The 19329-nt window shown below is 39.4% G+C and overlaps 2 protein-coding genes across 7 annotated transcripts in view; both read right to left on the reverse strand.

Moving 5' to 3' along the window:
• Window positions 1-12811, reverse strand: part of LOC308390957 (zinc finger protein 385B-like) — an 87272-nt gene extending 74461 nt beyond the window's left edge. Inside the window, exon 1 of one of the 6 annotated variants that reach the window (XM_080873346.1) lies at window positions 12669-12711. Coding sequence is in view for 3 of the 6 variants with exons in the window: in XM_080873337.1 (XP_080729463.1) it covers window positions 12669-12711 (43 nt within the window). In the remaining 3 variants the exon portion in view is untranslated. Of the gene's footprint in view, window positions 1-12668 lie in introns of all 6 variants that reach the window. The other 5 variants (XM_080873337.1, XM_080873338.1, XM_080873339.1 and 2 more) reach the window with 5 other exon arrangements.
• A 379-nt stretch (window positions 12812-13190) lies between these two features.
• LOC308391148 (uncharacterized protein) lies at window positions 13191-18317 on the reverse strand (the record flags this gene model as incomplete). The annotated part of the gene is made up of 5 exons (XM_080873616.1): window positions 13191-14863; window positions 16304-16396; window positions 16564-16608; window positions 17371-17875; window positions 18314-18317. The coding sequence occupies 5 exons, from the start codon at window positions 18315-18317 to the stop codon at window positions 14791-14793; spliced, it is 720 nt and encodes a 239-aa protein (XP_080729742.1). The 3' UTR covers window positions 13191-14790.
• Window positions 18318-19329: the final 1012 nt, after the last annotated feature.

Genomic DNA, 19329 nt, shown 5'->3' on the forward strand with positions numbered 1-19329 from the left:
TTTGTTTTTTAATGTCTCTGTAAAGCACTTTGAATCACCTTGTTGTTGAATTGTGCTATATAAATAAACTTGCCTTGCCTTGCCTCTGCTGACTCAGTAATTGCAGCACCTCCTCTGGCATTAACATCAGCATAAAAACTGTGTGCCGAGAACTCCTGTAGTTGTTATCTGTATGCGGCTTAGTATGTTGCTCATATAATGTGATGAGCCCAGTAGGGGAAATCTACTCAAAGTGAGAAAAACCATACAGAAAAACAAAAAGAATACATAGGAGCTAAGAACAAGTCACTGTTTTGGATTCACATGTGATTGTAATGCCATCATTCCAGATGACAGCTATGGGCTTAACCCTTTGCACCATTAGATCTCACTTTTCTCATTTTATAGAACTTTAAAAGTCTCACAAGTTTGGTCTAAAAAATTATGTTTACGAAAAGTCTAAGAGGCGTAAGCCAGTTGAGGTAAAGGTGTTCACCTACCTCTAAAACCCAATGAAATAATGCTGAAGTATTTATGAAACATTGCATTTTTGCTCAGTCCTAACTAGGAGACCACACTGAGTAGGTTTGCTTGATGTTATTTTCATTAATGTAAGAAAGGTCAGTGAGAAAACCCCCAACACAGTTGCATTGTCAGGCATACACTCTTACATCTACTCATTTGGCTAAGTTGTCCATGCGTATATGTGTCACTGAAAAGGCAGGTAATTTTGGTGGTTTTTAGACCCCCGGAGAGCAGTCATTTTGGTTTTCTACCTTAGACCCCTGCGGAGTCATCATTTTGCGTTTCTACCTTTAAAAGCCGGAGAGCAGTCAGTCAAATGCTGGAGTCGTTCATATGTATATTAGGTCGTTACCTAGGAATTCTGGAGGGAGGGGAGTGGGGGTGAGTGATTGAGGGGGTGGGGGAGTGGAGTGTTGCATGATGTCTTGGAAGCGGTTTCGTGCCATAGTTCCAATTATCTGTGGGTTTCCCAGGTTTGCTGACCAGCAGTCATTTACCGATGGAACCCTGTAAACCCCCCGCAAGATGACAATTGCAATAAATGCCATTAGTTCAGGGAGGTCCATGAACCAATGAACATGCTCCATGCACCACTCAGCAGGCCATTTGTAAATATGTGTACAAATGGTTGGTTTTTTGTACTGTTTTCATCAATAAATGTCAGCAACAAAGGACATACACCCATGTGTGTTGATTTCTCCCTAAGATGGCAAACTGAAACACTCCAAGTTGGTGACTTTTGGAGATTTGTTTCCCTGGATGATTGAGAATGCATCAAGATGAAACACAAAAGGAAGCTCACCGCTTTTGTTGCTGCCATAAATGCCATTAGTTCAGGGAGGTCCATGAACCAATGAACATGCTCCATGCACCACTCAGCAGGCCATTTGTAAATATGTGTACAAATGGTTGGTTTTTTGTACTGTTTTTATCAATAAATGTCAGCAACAAAGGACATACAAAGGACATGTGTTGATTTCTCCCTAAGATGGCAAACTGAAACACTGAAACACTCCACTCCCCCACCCCCTCAATCACTCACTGAGTGATTGAGGGGGTGGGGGAGCTGCTAAAAGCGGTGAGCTTCCTTTTGTGTTTCATCTTGATGCATTCTCAATCATCCAGGGAAACAAATCTCCAAAAGTCACCAACTTGGAGTGTTTCAGTTTGCCGTCTTAGGGAGAAATCAACACACATGGGTGTATGTCCTTTGTTGCTGACATTTATTGATGAAAACAGTACAAAAAACCAACCATTTGTACACATATTTACAAATGGCCTGCTGAGTGGTGCATGGAGCATGTTCATTGGTTCATGGACCTCCCTGAACTAATGGCATTTATTGCAATTGTCATCTTGCGGGGGGTTTACAGGGTTCCATCGGTAAATGACTGCTGGTCAGCAAACCTGGGAAACCCACAGATAATTGGAACTATGGCACGAAACCGCTTCCAAGACATCATGCAACACTCCACTCCCCCACCCCCTCAATCACTCACTGAGTGATTGAGGGGGTGGGGGAGCTGCTAAAAGCGGTGAGCTTCCTTTTGTGTTTCATCTTGATGCATTCTCAATCATCCAGGGAAACAAATCTCCAAAAGTCACCAACTTGGAGTGTTTCAGTTTGCCATCTTAGGGAGAAATCAACACATGGGTGTATGTCCTTTGTTGCTGACATTTATTGATAAAAACAGTACAAAAAACCAACCATTTGTACACATATTTACAAATGGCCTGCTGAGTGGTGCATGGAGCAAGTTTTGGGTGGCTTGCGACCTAAAATCCAAGTACACAGATGCAAAAAAAATCAGGCCACTGTGCGATGTGTTCACTGCTACAGGTACACATGTGGTAAATGCAGACGACAGATACCGTGGCAGTGCCAGGATTGTGAGTGATTGCTGAAAATGTTGAAATGTACTCACTCACTTTTTATCATTATTTGTAAATATGTGTACAAATGGTTGGTTTTTTGTACTGTTTTCATCAATAAATGTCAGCAACAAAGGACATACAAAGGACATGTGTTGATTTCTCCCTAAGATGGCAAACTGAAACACTCCACTCCCCCACCCCCTCAATCACTCACCCCCACTCCCCTCCCTCCAGAATTCCTAGGTAACGACCTAATATACATATGAACGACTCCAGCATTTGACTGACTGCTCTCCGGCTTTTAAAGGTAGAAACGCAAAATGATGACTCCGCGGTCAATTTAGCCAATTTAGCTTCCACTTCCACCATTTGACTGCTCTCGGGTTTTATAGGTAGAAAGGTAGAAGCCTGGGGATGCTAGTGTTAATGTATCCAGTCTGTGCCTGCTCCCATATGCAGTTTGTGTTGTATTTGTTAAGACTGAGCACGCAACACGTTACCTATTAGTTGCTACTTTATTAATTATAGATGATAATTCAAGATAAATTACAGATTTCTTTTTCATAAATGACTCTGAACTGATCACTGCAACCAAATAATTTTCAAAAAATTGCCTTGACCATGTAACTGTGACCACTTACGTTATGAAACATGTTCATCAGCTGTTACTCTGAAATATTCATCTGTCACCTGAGCTAAATTCTCCACATGAGATTGAGCAGTAGAGTGCAAAGCATTCTTCCTCTACTATTCACTCCATAAAACCTGTAAACAAGAGTAATTTATCATCATGAAATTGAGTCACATGAGCCTAATGATCATAACTTAGTAGACATAACAGCCCAAGAGCTTCACTATCAACTCTCTATGATTCAGTCATGATTGAAACCAGACAGCCCGAGCAGCAGAGACATGCCCTCTTTCAATTAACGGCCATTTAATTTTGGCTGCTTGAGTGGTCTTTTGTGCACAGTAGCAATAGCCATTGGAGAGAATATAACACGGCATTTAATAGAGGAACAAAGAGCAAAATTATTTCAGTATAAGAAGCTGCATGACAAGTCAGGCGAGAAGCAAAAGCCCTTTGATCTCAGGAGAAACAGCAAAGACCGAAAATGTTTCAAATTAGGGCTGAACGATTATGGAAAATAATCTAATTGCGATTTTTTGCCCCAATATTGCGATTGCGATGCGATATGCGATTATTTTTTAAGGTATTTGTCTTCTGTATTATTAAACAAAGACAAGCAATACATCATATAGTATGGCCAATACTATATTACATTAATTTTAAACTGTTCTTTCCTGGAAGACAGACCTCTGTTATGATGACATGAGGTGATGCATGAATTGATGACTGACATTTTTATTTAACTTCTTCAATCACAACAGTATATTTGAACATACACAATAGTTTATTTTTAGCTTACAAACATCTGAGCATAAAGTGCTGACAAGGAACCCTGGTGTAAACATTAAAATGAAAGTCAGTACAATGTGCAGATTGCAGAAATATACATAAAAAAAATCAGTGGCTTTACCACACTCAGTTTTTCGACATCTGTGAACTACTAGACAGTCATTCAATTAAAAAATAATATTAAATAAATAAAACTAATAAATAAAAAATACACACATCTTACTGATCTCTGCAGTCAGTAACATTACACATAAAGTGCAAACATAATAGCAATTGTATAAACACACACACAAACACGCCTTTAAAATTTAAAGGCGTGAAATTGGACGGTCTAGTTCTGATTAGCGTCACCGCTGTCTCGGTGGAGTTTAATAAACTCGGCCGTCTGCTTCTTGCTATCTAAAATATAACCAGACACTGGTGTAAATTCTCGACTGTCTCATACTTCTGTTTAATAAGTTTTCTGTTTGACGTTTAGTCAGCTGTGTGAAAACCAAGGAGGAACCCACCCGGGGGATTAATAAAGTTTTATTTTATCTAATCTAATAACTTTAATCTCAGCCAAACCGATTTACTCACGAACAAACAAAACACTGAAAAAAGCCCAACAATAACATTTTTAGGTTGTCTAAGTGACTTATATATTACGTTTAACCCGAGCAGCGAAACTCCGCGGTGATCTGAAAATGATGTGCCGGGAGTTGTGCCGTTCTCGGCCGCATCAGTAACCCTCGAGCTCCCGGCTAGCTGTCGAGCTGGTGGGTAGCAGACGCCTCTGAAAACGTCGAAGCACTTTTGCAAATATGGGATATCTTGATAAACCGAGCAGATATTTGATGTTTACACAACTACTTTCTCGCCTGAAAATATGTTAAAAGTTTATTTTGTGACCCAGAAAGATTAGTATGAGTAATTTTAAAACTTAGTAGCGGCCGCCATTGCTGGAAACTGGAGTTTGGCTGGGCCGCGCTATGAATTCTGGGATATGGTAGTAATTTGGACAGCCTTCGGCGCGTCGCTGTGACGTAATCGGTCTACAAATGCGGCCTCAGGAGGATGCAGCCCATGAATTGTATAATATAATCGCAGTATAATCGCAGCCTTTGCGGTTAGAAAATTGCACTTGATCATGTCGCGATATTATCGCAAATGCGATATATCGTTCAGCCCTATTTCAAATGGATGAAGTGCTACCTCCTTGGCAAAAATTTCATCAGCTTTATTTTCCGACTGAATCTACTACAACTACAAGAGTTGTAAGGCCGGGGCATTTTCTCATTAACACGATTATTCAAAGCCTATATTTTGTCAGGCTGTATAGAGCAGAGGCTGTCCTCGTGCATTCCTATAGAAAGGATAAATGTACCAACTAGACTAAAAACACATCTGCAGACTGCGTTGAGGATCTGGACAGGCCAAAGCTAGAACAACGGTGGCAATTTTCCTTATCTGCTTTTTCTCTTTATTGTGTTTTGCTTAGTTTGGTCATTCCATACAAATACATTCAGAGATACAGCATGGTTTGATCCCAACTCGTATAGTCCGCATGTCCAAGTTTCCTTAGGCAAGATAGTGAGTCACAATTTGCCCCTTAGAGGTCCATAACTGTGTCTGTGCTTGATAGAGAAAGCCTTTATAAATGTGTTTGTATGAGTGAAGGTGGTTTGTATTGTAAAAGCACTCTAAGTAGTTAGTAAGATTAGAAAAGCACCATAAAAAACAGTTCAATTTACCATAAAAATTGAGTCTGATTGAGTGCTACAAGGTTGTACAGAGTGTTTACTCTTGCATCTAACCCTACCAATATTGGCCTTGTAATGCCAGGAGGAGTGTTGGATCAAGTCATGTCCCCCTGTGCATGTAAGAGGGGGGGTGCAGCTGTAACATTATCAGCAGGAGGGCTCCAAGTGCTCTGGCCAGGACTAGCTTCACTACTATCAGCAGCTTTAATTGCACTTACAGTAACATAACGATTTGTTGTCAGCTCATCTAACATTGTCTTCGCTCTGTCCATTCACTGCCACACACACACACACACACACACACACACACACATACAGTAAAACAGCACAGAGGGACTGCAGAGAATGTATGACAGCAAAAATGTAGTCGATTCTGAGCTGAACTATAGAGAATCTTAGACATGACAATACCTAAAATCAAGCTGTTTGGTCAGATGGTGCCTTTAGTAATTATCCCAGCTTACAGTGTAGTGACAAAAACACACACGTAGACACACACACACACAAAACGTGATGTAAGTAAGAAACACAAAAGGAGAAAATGCATTTCATGTTTATTCTTTAAGTTCAATTTCCCACACTGGTAACTGGGGTTTAGTTCTGAGAACTACAGTATAAGAAGACAAACCAACGACACTGCTCTGCACGTAGGAGTAGTCAGTAACATTTGTATTTCATCAACAAATGTGCTCCCCCACAAGGACACACACCAACACATAAACTCAAGGTTTGTTTCATGTTGTCATTCAATTCAGGCAGGAACTTGGGAACCTTGGGAATTAGCTCTGCAAAATATTTGTGAATGATTTGTGTGCCACAGGCCAACTTAGCCACAGCCAATTCCAGTAAACCTGAAAACTACCCAATCAATACACTGTCTTAAACTTCAAATCTCAGGTCTAACCTGCAACTGCAACATAACACAGCTAGCTGCAGTTAGATTAAATATAAATTTTTGTCATTTACTGTTAATTCAACAGATTATTAACTCTGAATTAAACCATGACACTAAAAACTGGACTATACCAATATCGGTACTGAAAACAAAAAATCTGACTCTTGTTGTGATCTAGCATTATATAAATAAAATGTAACCAAAATCCACACAGTTTTAGTAAAAAGTCAACTGAAGGCCACATCCTGATGAATTTTATGTGACGATCGGCAACATGACCAAGTGTAACCTTTTATGGATTAAATGGTGCAAAATTATTCAAACATGGAGACCAGTCTTTCTTGTGAATGACCTTCAGCCCATTATGAAGAATAATTTCTGTCATCACACACATATGGGCGTAAACACCCACATATACACAAAGCACACACACACACACACACACACACACACACACACACACACACACACACACACACACACACACACACACACACACACACACAAAGAAAAGCGTTTTCACACAGCTTCTTGCTGTGCTGAATCTGTACCTGCAATGCAGCCACGGGGGAATGGAGAGGTAATGGGCCGTGCGAAAATTCAACTTCCCACACAGCCCTTAATATGTCTGTGCATCCCTCTGTCCAGATGAAGGGGACTCGAGGAGCTACTATCCATCTGAGCTGGTTTAACATTTGGCTCCGTTTGCGTCTAGAAACACATGTTTGTGTTTTTAAATGGAAATAAAAGGTGCATGTGGAGGCAAAATTGCTCAAAGAACATTTTTTAAGCACTGCGGCAGCAGCGTGTTTGCTTTCAAAAACAAGGAGGGGACGCTAAGAAATCACTATTCACACTTTCTGTGTACACCTTGCCATGTGATTACATGACATGATGACAGGAGGCATTTTTGTTAAAAACTAGCCTGCTCCATGTGAAAAAGAGGAAAGTTTGCACCTTGTTTTTCAGTGAATGTTTCTGACAGCGATTCAATTTTTTTTAAACACCAGGGAAGCAGATGATCCAGCCACATGCAAGAAAATGCATACCATAGTATACATGTGGTAATGCTCTATATGAGCTGCAAACAATTTAAGATGTACCGACCATTTGACTTCATCGTAAGCACAGGGTTTATCTTTTTTCAGCTTTCAGTTTATCACAAGAGTATTGACCACCTTGTTGTCATAATGTGCCTTCTATCGATCATTTGTGGGTGTTTTGACATTTTGTACAAGCTCTGAAGGACTGCATTTTCACCCAGATAGAAATTTGTTATGGGGTTCGCTCGACAATCGGGGAGGTGGCTCTGCCCTGTCTTCACCTCTGAGCAGCCAAATAAAGATCACTGTTATCAGTCCAGAGGCAGGTTTAAGCTGCCAGTCTGTGAAGGAGACTGTCATCTGATTTGTAATGACACAGCCAAAGAGCCATTACGTCTTTGATGGGAGATTTAAGCAGAAATCCATTTCGGAGGGTCTGAGGAAAAGCAGGCTCGGATGGGAGGGGGGTTGGGGGTTGGGAAGAGCAATCTATTGTGAGTCTATTGTGATAAGGTGTAGACTGCACCTGCAATTTGCTAGTGGAAGCTTCGTTTTGACGATAACTGTGGTTAGTCATTTCAGCGACAGTCCATTTCAAATTATTACCGATGCTTCACAGAGGGTTTTTTTTCTGTGCGATTAGTCACACCGAATGAAGACAGAAGTGTTTTGTTTAAACATTTGCAGTCTTTTTTCATGCTGCTATTGGACATCTGCAGGGAGAATGTGTGTTAACACCACAAGCAGCCGCTGCAACAATGAAATCCAGGGCAGAAAATGGCTGCCACACAGCTGATAGACTATAGTGTTGTGGCTTTGGCAATGTGGACTGCATACAGCGCTTTTCTCCACATTAGTACTCCCCGTTTAAATTTTCTTAAGCAATTCCAAACAAAAGCAGCAAAAACTATATGATGTTACTACAATACTCACCTTTCAATTTGATGTATACTCCCTTTAATTATAAACATCCTTAAGATGTAGTTCACAGAAAAAACTGCTTTAAAAAAACAGTTGTTTAATTTCGTTATTATTAATAGTTTTTCAAAAATTTTTTATTTTCTAAGCGTTACTGAGAAAATCTGAAAAGATTATTAACAAAACCAATCATTATTTGCACCTCTTCTGAACAAAAGCATAATGTAATGGTGACATTGTATCCTACTTTTTATTAATTACTTATTTAATTAGACTAATAATAAGGTTCTGTTTGTTTATTTAAATATTTTACAAGATTTGGACAATGTACAGAGTAGGCTAAAAAACTTGTTACTGTGATAGCAATTGGTAATAATTGGTAGCAATAAAAAAAATACTATCTCATTAGGTATTGACTTACAGTAGTATTGATACCAACAGTCCTGTCTTCTTGTCCTCCAGTTGACACACAGCTTCACACAACACCTCCCTGCATTGCACCCATGCAGTCAGTTATGACCGCAGCCTGCCAGCTACACTAGTTAGCAATAGCTGACAACTTGAAATAGTCAACATGCTAACGCTGAGGCTTCAGAATGCTCACTCCACAATCAGTGAATGATGTCATCCATATTTATACTGTCTATGGCTGAAATGTTTTGAAATTAAAATTCTCGCATTGACAATTTAACCTTTGTCTGTTTGTTATTATTTTGGATTTTTTTTTTTATCTTAATGTTTATTGTCAAAATAAGAAACCATGTTTGTTTCTTAAATAGACCTGACGCCCTAATTATTTAGTTTCATTGGGGAAAAATTGTCAGAAGCACTGAAATAATTTAATTAAAACAAAAAGGTTTTATGAGTCATATTCTTACCGCATTATCCTTACAAGGAGTTTGGTGACATGTTAATAATATCAACACAATACTCCTAACTTTTTTTTTCTCTGAAAAGCTCTTTTATGTACTTTATACTACATACTTTATACTATAAATATTCTGTGATGACTGATGTTTCTCAGTCCAGACTGTGGAATTACACATCACCGTATTCTGACAGTACCTCTGTTGTAGCTACTCACCAGTCATTTTTATATGCTTTAATGCATTTCATTAGAGTGTACGAGGAACTGTTTCATGTTGATGCTAGTGTCTTCTCCTACTTTATTTGCATTTTAACTCTCAGGCTCCAGAGGCTCTTCAAATAAAGGCAGCGAGCTCTGCCTGTCAGTTGGCTGTCAAAGCCATTAGTCATAAAACACATTAGGAAAGCCACACCCCATGGCAGCTGTATAGTATTCAGGAGTACCAATGGGATATCTCATCAATCTCTGTTTACAGCACAGGGAAAAACACTGTTCATTTTACCACCCTGACTCTAAAGGCCCGAGAGTGGCGTCTCCCTGCATTAAAAAAATCTTCTGTCACACCAACGGGAAGAAAAAAGAAAAGCAATATTGCCAACATATCAACAAAGAATGATTTGTGGATGAGTGTTCAATCTTTGTTGGACTTTATCAGCAGGAGCCATGAGTCCATTGACAGCTAAGGGCTGGAGCTCAAGCTGCTCCCATCCCAATCTCGTTCCACATGATTATTCTCAATTTCACAGCTGATGGTTTTTACTGAGACAGATGGCGCCGGCCAAATGCCAAAGTACAGAAGAGAAAGCTCCGAGGTAGGAGAAAAAGTTAAAGAAGGGGGTAGGGAGATAAGCTGGTCACTCAACTTCATCACCAATGTTTGGAATGGTAGCAATCTGTGAATGTGACCTTTCTCCACCGTGCAGGATGGTGAGAGATGTGGTGTCTCGGTAGATGCTCTTGGGTTTGAATATACAGACGGGGTGCTAATCTGAACCTGAAGAAGCGAGGGGGAAACATGCACTAGTGATGAGGTGCCAGTGCAGGTAGAGACCAAAGAAATGAAGATTCTGTGGGAATCTAAAAAATCTTTACCCCATCTATTAAATTCATAGAGCAGCATTTGTCCCTAGTTGCACATGTTGTTTTGTTAAAATTAGCTTATAATGAGTTCAATTATTTATTAATAGCTTTTTATTATTATTTCAATTAAGCAATTAAGATCCAAAACTCCAAATTATTGAGTTTACCATCATATAAGACAAACAAAAGGTGAATTAAAGAGCAGCTCTTCTCTCCAAGCTTACCACATTTATTGTGCAAAACACTTTTCCCCTCTTCCACAAATGGCTTTTGCATTGGGAGGCCTTGCACCATAATATGTTGAATTGTCTTAAAAGCTGCTAACTTACCAAACTTCTCATTACCTTTGCTCCTCATTACTGAAATTACCCTTATGATAATTTCAGACTTTCTTCTTTTCTAAAAGAAATCGAATAACAATTACCCTTTTGCCTTTCTGTACTGTAAGTACTGCTTGTCATTAGAAACTGCTGCCAGTCCATTTCCCACATGTATATTTAACATAATGTGCACTGAGTTTGTCTCTGGATGAACTAACCTACATACAAATTTAGCTAAATGACTGCTTTCATGCTGAGACTGGAGAGAGCGAGTCTGGCCCAGCTGTATACACACCTAAGAACCCAACAGAATCGCACTTGGTGTTAAAAAAAAGTTTAAAAAAAAGAAACTCTACCAGCCTCACACCGGAGGAGTGCTAGTGAAAATTACAGCATCACTCAGGGGAGCGGGCAGTAGAAGGTGTGGGATTTGATGAATCAAGGACCTTTTGTTCACAGCGAAAATGACTGGCTTCCATGCAGTTGGAAAGAGCATCTCCTCGCCAGAGCTTGGCAGGGATGCAGCGTCATTTGGAGCCATTTATGTTTGAAGCTGACGCAGAGGGGGACGGAGGCGCGCAAGGTCACTGAAAGAGGATGCAGAACGTGATGATGTGGCCAGTGCTGGGTGTTTAAGTGTGTCTACTCTGCTTGAATTGAGCAGCAGCTGAGTATGCCAGGGCCGCACTCACGGTAATGATGGAGTGAGACGCTCACATCTATAGGAAGACTGAAGTGAACCTCAAGCAGCACAGCTGAGGTTTCAACACAGTAAATGACACGATGAGCACACACACGTGTCAGTATAGAGCCAGCAAGTTTATCGTTTGATTAGACCCTAAATTTAACAGGGAGTACTCAAAAATAAATAAATAAAAATCATCTGTTTTGGTGTCAGCTGCAGATGAATATTCGCCACTTGTGATAATGCTTTGGATGAAAAACAAAAAACAGCAAATGGCATTTTGAAAACTAGTTTTTTTTGTATTTCACACAAGAAAAAATGAGTCCACTGATTGAGAAAACAGCCAGTAATCAGCGAATTCAATTTTCATCTTGGGAAAACAATACAACACATGTATTTTCCAGAACCTTTCATCCACAGTGATTTGCGTTTTTGGCCCCTCCACATATACTAACAGATGGAGATTTTAGATTTGGGGTTCAGTCTTATTCAAAGATGATTGAGCCAGGACCACCTGCACTACACCTGCTAGTACTAAAAGAAAAAAGTTTGAAAAGAGAAAGCATATTTGGGTTAGCTCCAAATATAGGATAGCCATAGGGCATAGGAAGAAAAGACGCATATGGGGTTGACTCTTTTTTCTTTCATATACATCTTCATTTAATGTTAAAATTATTCCACAGAATAGTGGCCGACATCCTTAAGGGTCTGCACACACACAACTACGGTATGAAACACACACACAGGGATTCAGCGATGTGCACTGAGACACTCGAAATGCCTAAAAAAAAATCCCTGAGCTCCAGGGTTTAAATAACTTTATTCACAAACCCAGGTATGCCTCTGACCTCCATCAACACCACCAGGTATGTGTCAGGATATTATTTCTTCTTAAATATGACTAAGGCAACTACTATAACCAACGACAATTAATACATGTGATATTTGTGCCTCCAAAACACTCAGATTTTAAAAGTTAGAACATGATTTTTTTTGTCAAATACTAGCACTTTTTCATACACACCGACAAACCAAACACAAAACTGGAACCCTTATCCACCAGGAAAAGAAATAAAATATCCATGTTTTTTTAAATTGATATAGAATGTTTTAACTACTACTTACTTACTTACTTACTTACTTACTTACTTACTTACTATAATTTTAAATAGAAAAAATAGCAAATGCATTTCTATCAAACGCAAAAGAAAGACACTGTAGAAACATTTAGTCGACATGAAAGCGCAGTCCGCAGGTGTCCAAAGCGACGTTCACACACAAACAGCCTCGGAATACAACATTTAAACAACATTCCTACCTGTGTAAGACGGTTGCACAGCTCCTGTGTCGCTACTGTCCATTTCCAGCTGTCACAGATTACAGCGCGAGCTCAGCAGCAGGCGTTTCAGTCCCGCGACCGAGTCCAGAAAAGATAAAACCACGAGGGTAATGCGCGCGCGCTGTGGCACCGCCGCCTGCGCGACAGAGATACCGAATCACTGCGCGCGAGGATGTGAGGGAAAAGAAAAAAGGGCCATATGAAATCAGTCGACGTGAAAACAGGGTTGGAGCAGCAGTGGCACGGGACTGTTTGAAATGTAAAATGTTAATAAGAGCGGGCTACTCTTATTACTTTATGAAGCAACCCAAAGAATTTCAATGAAAGTGTAGAGCGTTTTTTTCCCCAGACATTTCTACTTATTCTACTCTGTGACTGATTAGCTTAACTGATTGGCTGATAACAGATTTTATTTAATAGGGCCTTATTCAAACAAACTCAGTATAGCCATCTTTTTACACAACCACAACAAAAACTTTCCTCAAGTTGTCCTACAAGATACAAAGTCAAGAATAAATCAAATGTAAACATAAACATCAGCAAATACATGTGCACAACTGTAACGCTTACATCAGACAACCATAAGAGAAGGTACACCATAGTAATACACTATACACTTGATGTTTAATGTGTCTTCATAGGACAATTAGACAACCCTTACATTATAGCAGTATACAGTTACATAACAAAACTTGGGGCCAACAGCTGTATTTGCATTGTTTTATTATTTAACAGAAGTCTGGTAACCTGTCCAGTGGTTGTGATTAATGGTGTACTGAGAGAGAAGAGCTTATAGGGGGCATATCCTGAGCTTTTAGTTGGATTTATGAATCATATCAGAGTAGTAGAAATAGTTGGTTATGTTCATTAATTGTATTTACATGAATAAGCACCTTCTTTATATATAAAATGTAAATACAATAGTCTTATACATGTGGCCTACATCATAGTGTGTAGTCAAAAATGTAACTTTTAAATCGTGACAGAGACTTTGCTCTATAAAAGTGGAAATAAGAGCAGACAATAAAACTAATGAAATGTCTCATTAGTGTGGTATTTTCTGCATTGCAAATTGCTTTTACAAGTTAATTTGTTTTATTTTCACAGAGGCCGGTGTGACTGTCATACAGAAGTGCACTCATAAAAGATCTTATATCATCATTGAGGACATTTAAAATAAAGATGGACTTTCAATACACAAAACGATTTACCATATCCGAATATACTGCACTCAAAAGCAGCATGTTAAAACATGACCATATCCTATTGTATTGCATTGAAATTTGTAACATGCAACCAAGCATACTTTGGAGATCATGCTAACCCTCAAGCCTGTGTCATCTATATGTAGAGCAGAAAAGAAGGTCAAAGTTCAAGGCTGCAATGAATGAGTATGTCTTACTCTCCAACCAGTTGTAACAGATGGCTGCACCTCCCTGAGTGTGGTTCTTCTGGGGTTTCTTCCTGTAAAATTGAGTTTTTCCTTCCCACAGTTGCTAAGTGCTTGCTTATATGGGGTCTCCTGATTGTTGGGGTTTTCTTACCTTACAGTATAAAGCCAATGCCAGTAGAAACTACCATAAAGACTGCTTTTGTGATTTGGCACAACATACATAAAAGACAAATCAATTCAATGTTGTGCATTTTACCTAAAGGCAGCTTCGGTATGATGAAATTAAAAGAGAAAAGTCATATTTTGCAACACTGAGACACCTGCTGGTGTTTTTACAGCCTTGAAACAACGATAATGTATTTCCATAAACACTTCTATTAAAAAACCTGCTTCCACATAATGGCCACTTATAATAAGATTAAATGTTTGAGAGGTCAAAGGAAAATCTTGTAACCCTCTGACATGTCAAATCATCACTACCTCTGTGTGCAGCAGGGCCTATCATCAGGCATCATCCCCCAATCTTTCCCCCTGTAGACCCTTTCATTAACATAGTTGGGCTTTGTTCAAAAGCAGATCCCTGCAGATGAATTTGAGCATATAGTGACACAGGCACATGCCTTCGTGCGCTGTGGCCGTCCTCGCTGTGTGCGTTCGGATCAGCTGTCAGCTGGAGGGTGATGGATGCATGTTCAAGGTATGTCCTTCTCACTGAAGTCCTTTGACACCCTGCTTGACCCCAGCGCAAGTCAGCCGCTCTAAAAATAAAGAAGCACATGTGCTTGATGCACATAGACGCAGAAACAAGGGTGTAAGATATCATGCTTCTCGTGTCTTCATATCTGCGTGCAAATACAAAGGAAAACAATACACAGCCTGTTGGATTACAAGAAAGTTATATTCAGGTCCTCGATTTCCATGAAGCTCAAGCCCAATCAACATGCTCCCAGCATCAAAGTTAATGCCAGTGCTCAGCTCCATCATTATCTTGAGTGCTTTCATTAAAGGACATTTTTATTCTGCTGCGTCCAGAATCACAGAGAAAAACTGGCCACAAGTCGCAGCCACATGTTTTGGCTGAACCTGGTCACCATGGCAATGCGTTTAAAAAGAAAAACTCGACTTTGACTTTTGACTTTAAAGTCTCATTGAAATATTGGAATTGACAGACGTGAGTAGTTGGTTTAAAAAAGATGGGAGGGAAAATGCGATTGAAAAGAATGGCATCATTGTGAAGGCTCGAGTCACATAAAGGCTGCAGTTCACAGTGTAACCCTCAGCGGTGAGGAGTATTTGAGCGTGACAACAATATCCACCCTCTGACTCAATTTGACACTCAGCAGGTCTAGTTATTAATCCAATGCTGCAGCTGCAGCAAGTAGCGTTTTGATCATTTTTCCAACCATGTAAGTGATTTTTTTTTTTTGTCTTTGCATGTGACTTACTGAAAATATGAATTCAAACATGAATTCATGTCAGCTGTTGGCCTGAAGCCAGCTATAAATGTAAACTATGTGACAAATGTGAGACAAATGAAAAAGACATGAGTCTTCTTAAATGACTTTTTATGAGATCGTCACTGCTGATATCTTACAAAAGTATGAAAGGATCCATCACGCTTTCAAATAGATTAATGGCCTATTTGAATGTGTGCTGGGGTGTGTGTGTAAAACTATGACCCACAAAAGGAAGGAGAGTGGGTATTGAGTTTACTTTGAGCTGGAGGGTAGCCAATATTATCCAAACTTAGAATTATTATGTACAATTCCCCCTTGTGGTTTTTGCTCTATTCATTTAAAATCTTATCTTAATCTTTTTATTTATTTATTTATTTATTTTGGAGATTTAGGCTTAAGCTGGTCATTTCAAACTTGGCTTCAGTGTAAAGCTACTTCACATGCAGTATATATTTACTTTAAAAAAAAATGTATATCAGAAGAAATTAATTTAGTTCACTTGATTATAAGCATTTCTTTGACTTTGACTTACTGTATTTTCTTCTTTTACTTTGAAAACCTCCTATCTAGGCATTAAAGACATGTATGTCCCAGTGCTAATTTAATAGGCATGGCTTCACTCCTCTCCCACATCATACATAAACATTTTCAGGGAGAGATTGGAGCATTTAAACTGAGAATGAAAGATGGTGAAATCCTTTTAGAAAAGAGTCCAATCAAAAATTAGATCAGGGTGCATTCTGGGTAAGAGGAGCAAATCTTACCCACCCGATGACTGCATGTGGCTGCGACTTGTGACCGTTTTTTCTTGTACACACTGCCTTGAAGTCCACTTGAGTCTTGATGGTGATGATTTACTGAAGGAGTGCAAAAGAGAAGACAAGATATTCACTGCTGGAGTAATACAAAAGTTAGTATGTTGATTTCATGGTTAATGGAAACACCACAGACAATGTTGTGAAGATTTGAAGGTCTCGGTATAGAAATGTGAACCAAGAATATGTGCATCAATATGTTTTTATACCGTCTTCCTTTGTCCTCCTGATCCCTGGAGAATTGTGAGGATGATCTATTAAAAGGAAATAATTACTATTAAGGCTATTTAACCATATATATCCAATTTAGATAAGTGATGTCATCCATTGATTTCAAGATTATTATTATTATTTTTTTAGTAGCCTATTTAAGACCATATTTGAAGAAAAAGGTAAAATCGATTAGCTGTTAGCTAATGCTATTACGGACTAGCTTGGTTCAAATTCAATTCAAATTCAAATTTTATTTGTTACGTACACAGTCATACACAGTACGATATGCAGTGAAATGCTTGGACAACTGCTCATGACCTAAAGAAAAAAAAAAAGGAAAAGGCTATGAATAAGATAGGAAATAAATATGAAAAATTAAAAAGGGTAAATTTAACTAGGAAGGAATGAAATATAAATTAAGGTTAAAAATGAAATAACTGTACAACACAAATTAGAATGAAGGGTAAATTTAACTGGGAAAGAATAAGATAAAATATATAAATTAAAGTTGAAAATAAAATAACTGTACAACAAAATACACAATACACAGTATAGAACTATATAAGAATGTATGAAGAAATCTAAATAAATAAATATATACACAATAACAGCAGCTGTACAAGTATTAACTGGAAATGAAGAATATAGTGACCAGTGTTGTGCAATCGACATTATGTCTTGTGCAGTGCAAATATGCTTAAAGTGATTTAAGTGATGAAGTGAAAACAATGTCCAGAAAGTCCAGTGTGTGTGTAAGAACTATATGTGTGGGTCAGTACTGTGTGGTGGTGTGATTGAGAGACCGTATTGCCTGCGGGAAGAAGCTCCTCCTCAGTCTCTCTGTGTTGGTCTTCAGGGAGCGGAATCGCTTTCCTGACCTCAACAGAGAGAACAGTCTGTTGTTGGGATGGCTGAGGTCCTTCACGATCTTCCTGGCTTTGGTCCAGCACCGCCTGCTGTAGATTGAGTGCAGGTCAGGGAGCTCGGAGCGGATGGTGCGCTCAGCTGACCGCACAACCCTCTGTAGAGCTCGTCTGTCCTGCATGGTGCTGTTCCCGAACCAGGTTAAGATGTTTCCCGCCAGGATGCTCTCTATGGTGCACGAATAAAAGTTCCTGAGCACCTTGGAGGGCAGTTGGAAGTCTCTCAAGCGTCTGAGGTGGTAGAGACGCTGACGGGCCTTTTTCACCACGGTGTTGATGTGACAGGACCATGACAGGTCCTGCGTGATGTGAACTCCGAGGTATTTGAAGCTGTCCACTCTCTCCACTGGGCACTCGTTGATGACGGGGTCTGGTAGTTCCTCTCCTGCTTAGTGCTGAAGTCCACTATCAGCTCCTTTGTCTTACTAACGTTTAGAAGGAGGTTGTTCCTCTGGCACCAGTTCTCCAGATTCCTAATCTCCTTCAGGTAGGCCGTCTCATTGTTATCAGAGATCAGGCCCACCACGACGGTTAGCAAGTCATAATTTACTGTTAACTTAAAAGGAAAGTTAATTCTTGCTTGTCATAGCCAGAACCATTGAACGGAAGAGTCCCCTCATCTCCGTTCACTCCAACTGACTCTTTCCCCCCTTTTTTGTAACCACAATGGCGGCTCAACACGCTAGCCACCAAAGATATACTAGCATTGAAGTTTGAGATGCATTTTCAAAAGCATGTACATTTATTTTTACAGTTTATTTATTTATTTAGGTAGTTAATTGCCCACTCCTGCTTTATGCTGTTTTAGATTATAAAATTTTACCCATGTGCCATGTAAACGCCCTGAACTAACCACTATAAATTTAGGTCTCTTAAAGCCCATTTGAATGCTTGAGTAATATAAAAATTCCACACTGTCCAGAATTGTTTTTATTTTATTCTTATTTTTTACATTGTAATGCTGGGCATTTTAACACTGGACTCTATGAGGACTTACTCCAGCAGAGAAGTGGCCATTAGAGGAAGTTTCAGATTTTTCACTCCCACACTGGCTTCATTTTTCAGCCCTGGAGGTCGTCCCTTGGCTGAAGCTACAGCCAGCATGCCATTAGCAAAGCTTAGCATAATGACTACAACCAGGGTGAAACAGCTAACCTGCTTCTATCCAAATGGAACAAAATCAATCTAAACCACCAGCCTGAACTCACAAAATACCACTGTATATCTTGATTGTTTTAGACATACAAAGAAATAAGGCACTTTACATTTACACTTTACTTTTTGGTTGGGAACCATTGGGGAGACACAGCTCCTAGCTGATAAGGAATCAAATGCCCAACTGAAATTGTTGTATTTATACTTTGAAAGCAGTAATCTAAAAATACATGGGTGTTACTGAGAAAATGTGAATGTTCAGCATGTTAAATAATGCAACACAAAGATCATTTAAAAATCACCCTATTATAGGGCATTTTCTGTGCTTTCCTAAGTCATCTCCTCACTAGCATCCTTTCCAGTGGCAACACAGCTAGATGCTCCATTTTAGATAAGACACAATTATTGTAGCACATCACACGCACTATCGCTATCACCTAAAATCTCAAACCTCACCACAGAATGCAGTCCAGATACCACATCCCCGTGCCCTTGGTATTTAATGACATTTCTCTCTGTCCACGGAGATAGAGGGGATCCATCAGAGTGAATGTTTTCTGTATTTTTTAAGCTGGGCTCTGCTATAGATTTGGGGCACTGTTTTTTTTTATTATTTAAAAAAAAAAGGGGGGGGGGGGGGAAACCTACCAAAAAATGTTGTTATGACAACCACACCTTTTTGGA

This window comes from Rhamphochromis sp. 'chilingali' (assembly GCF_963969265.1).
Source record: "Rhamphochromis sp. 'chilingali' genome assembly, chromosome: 22".
Taxonomy (NCBI): Eukaryota; Metazoa; Chordata; class Actinopteri; order Cichliformes; family Cichlidae; genus Rhamphochromis; species Rhamphochromis sp. 'chilingali'.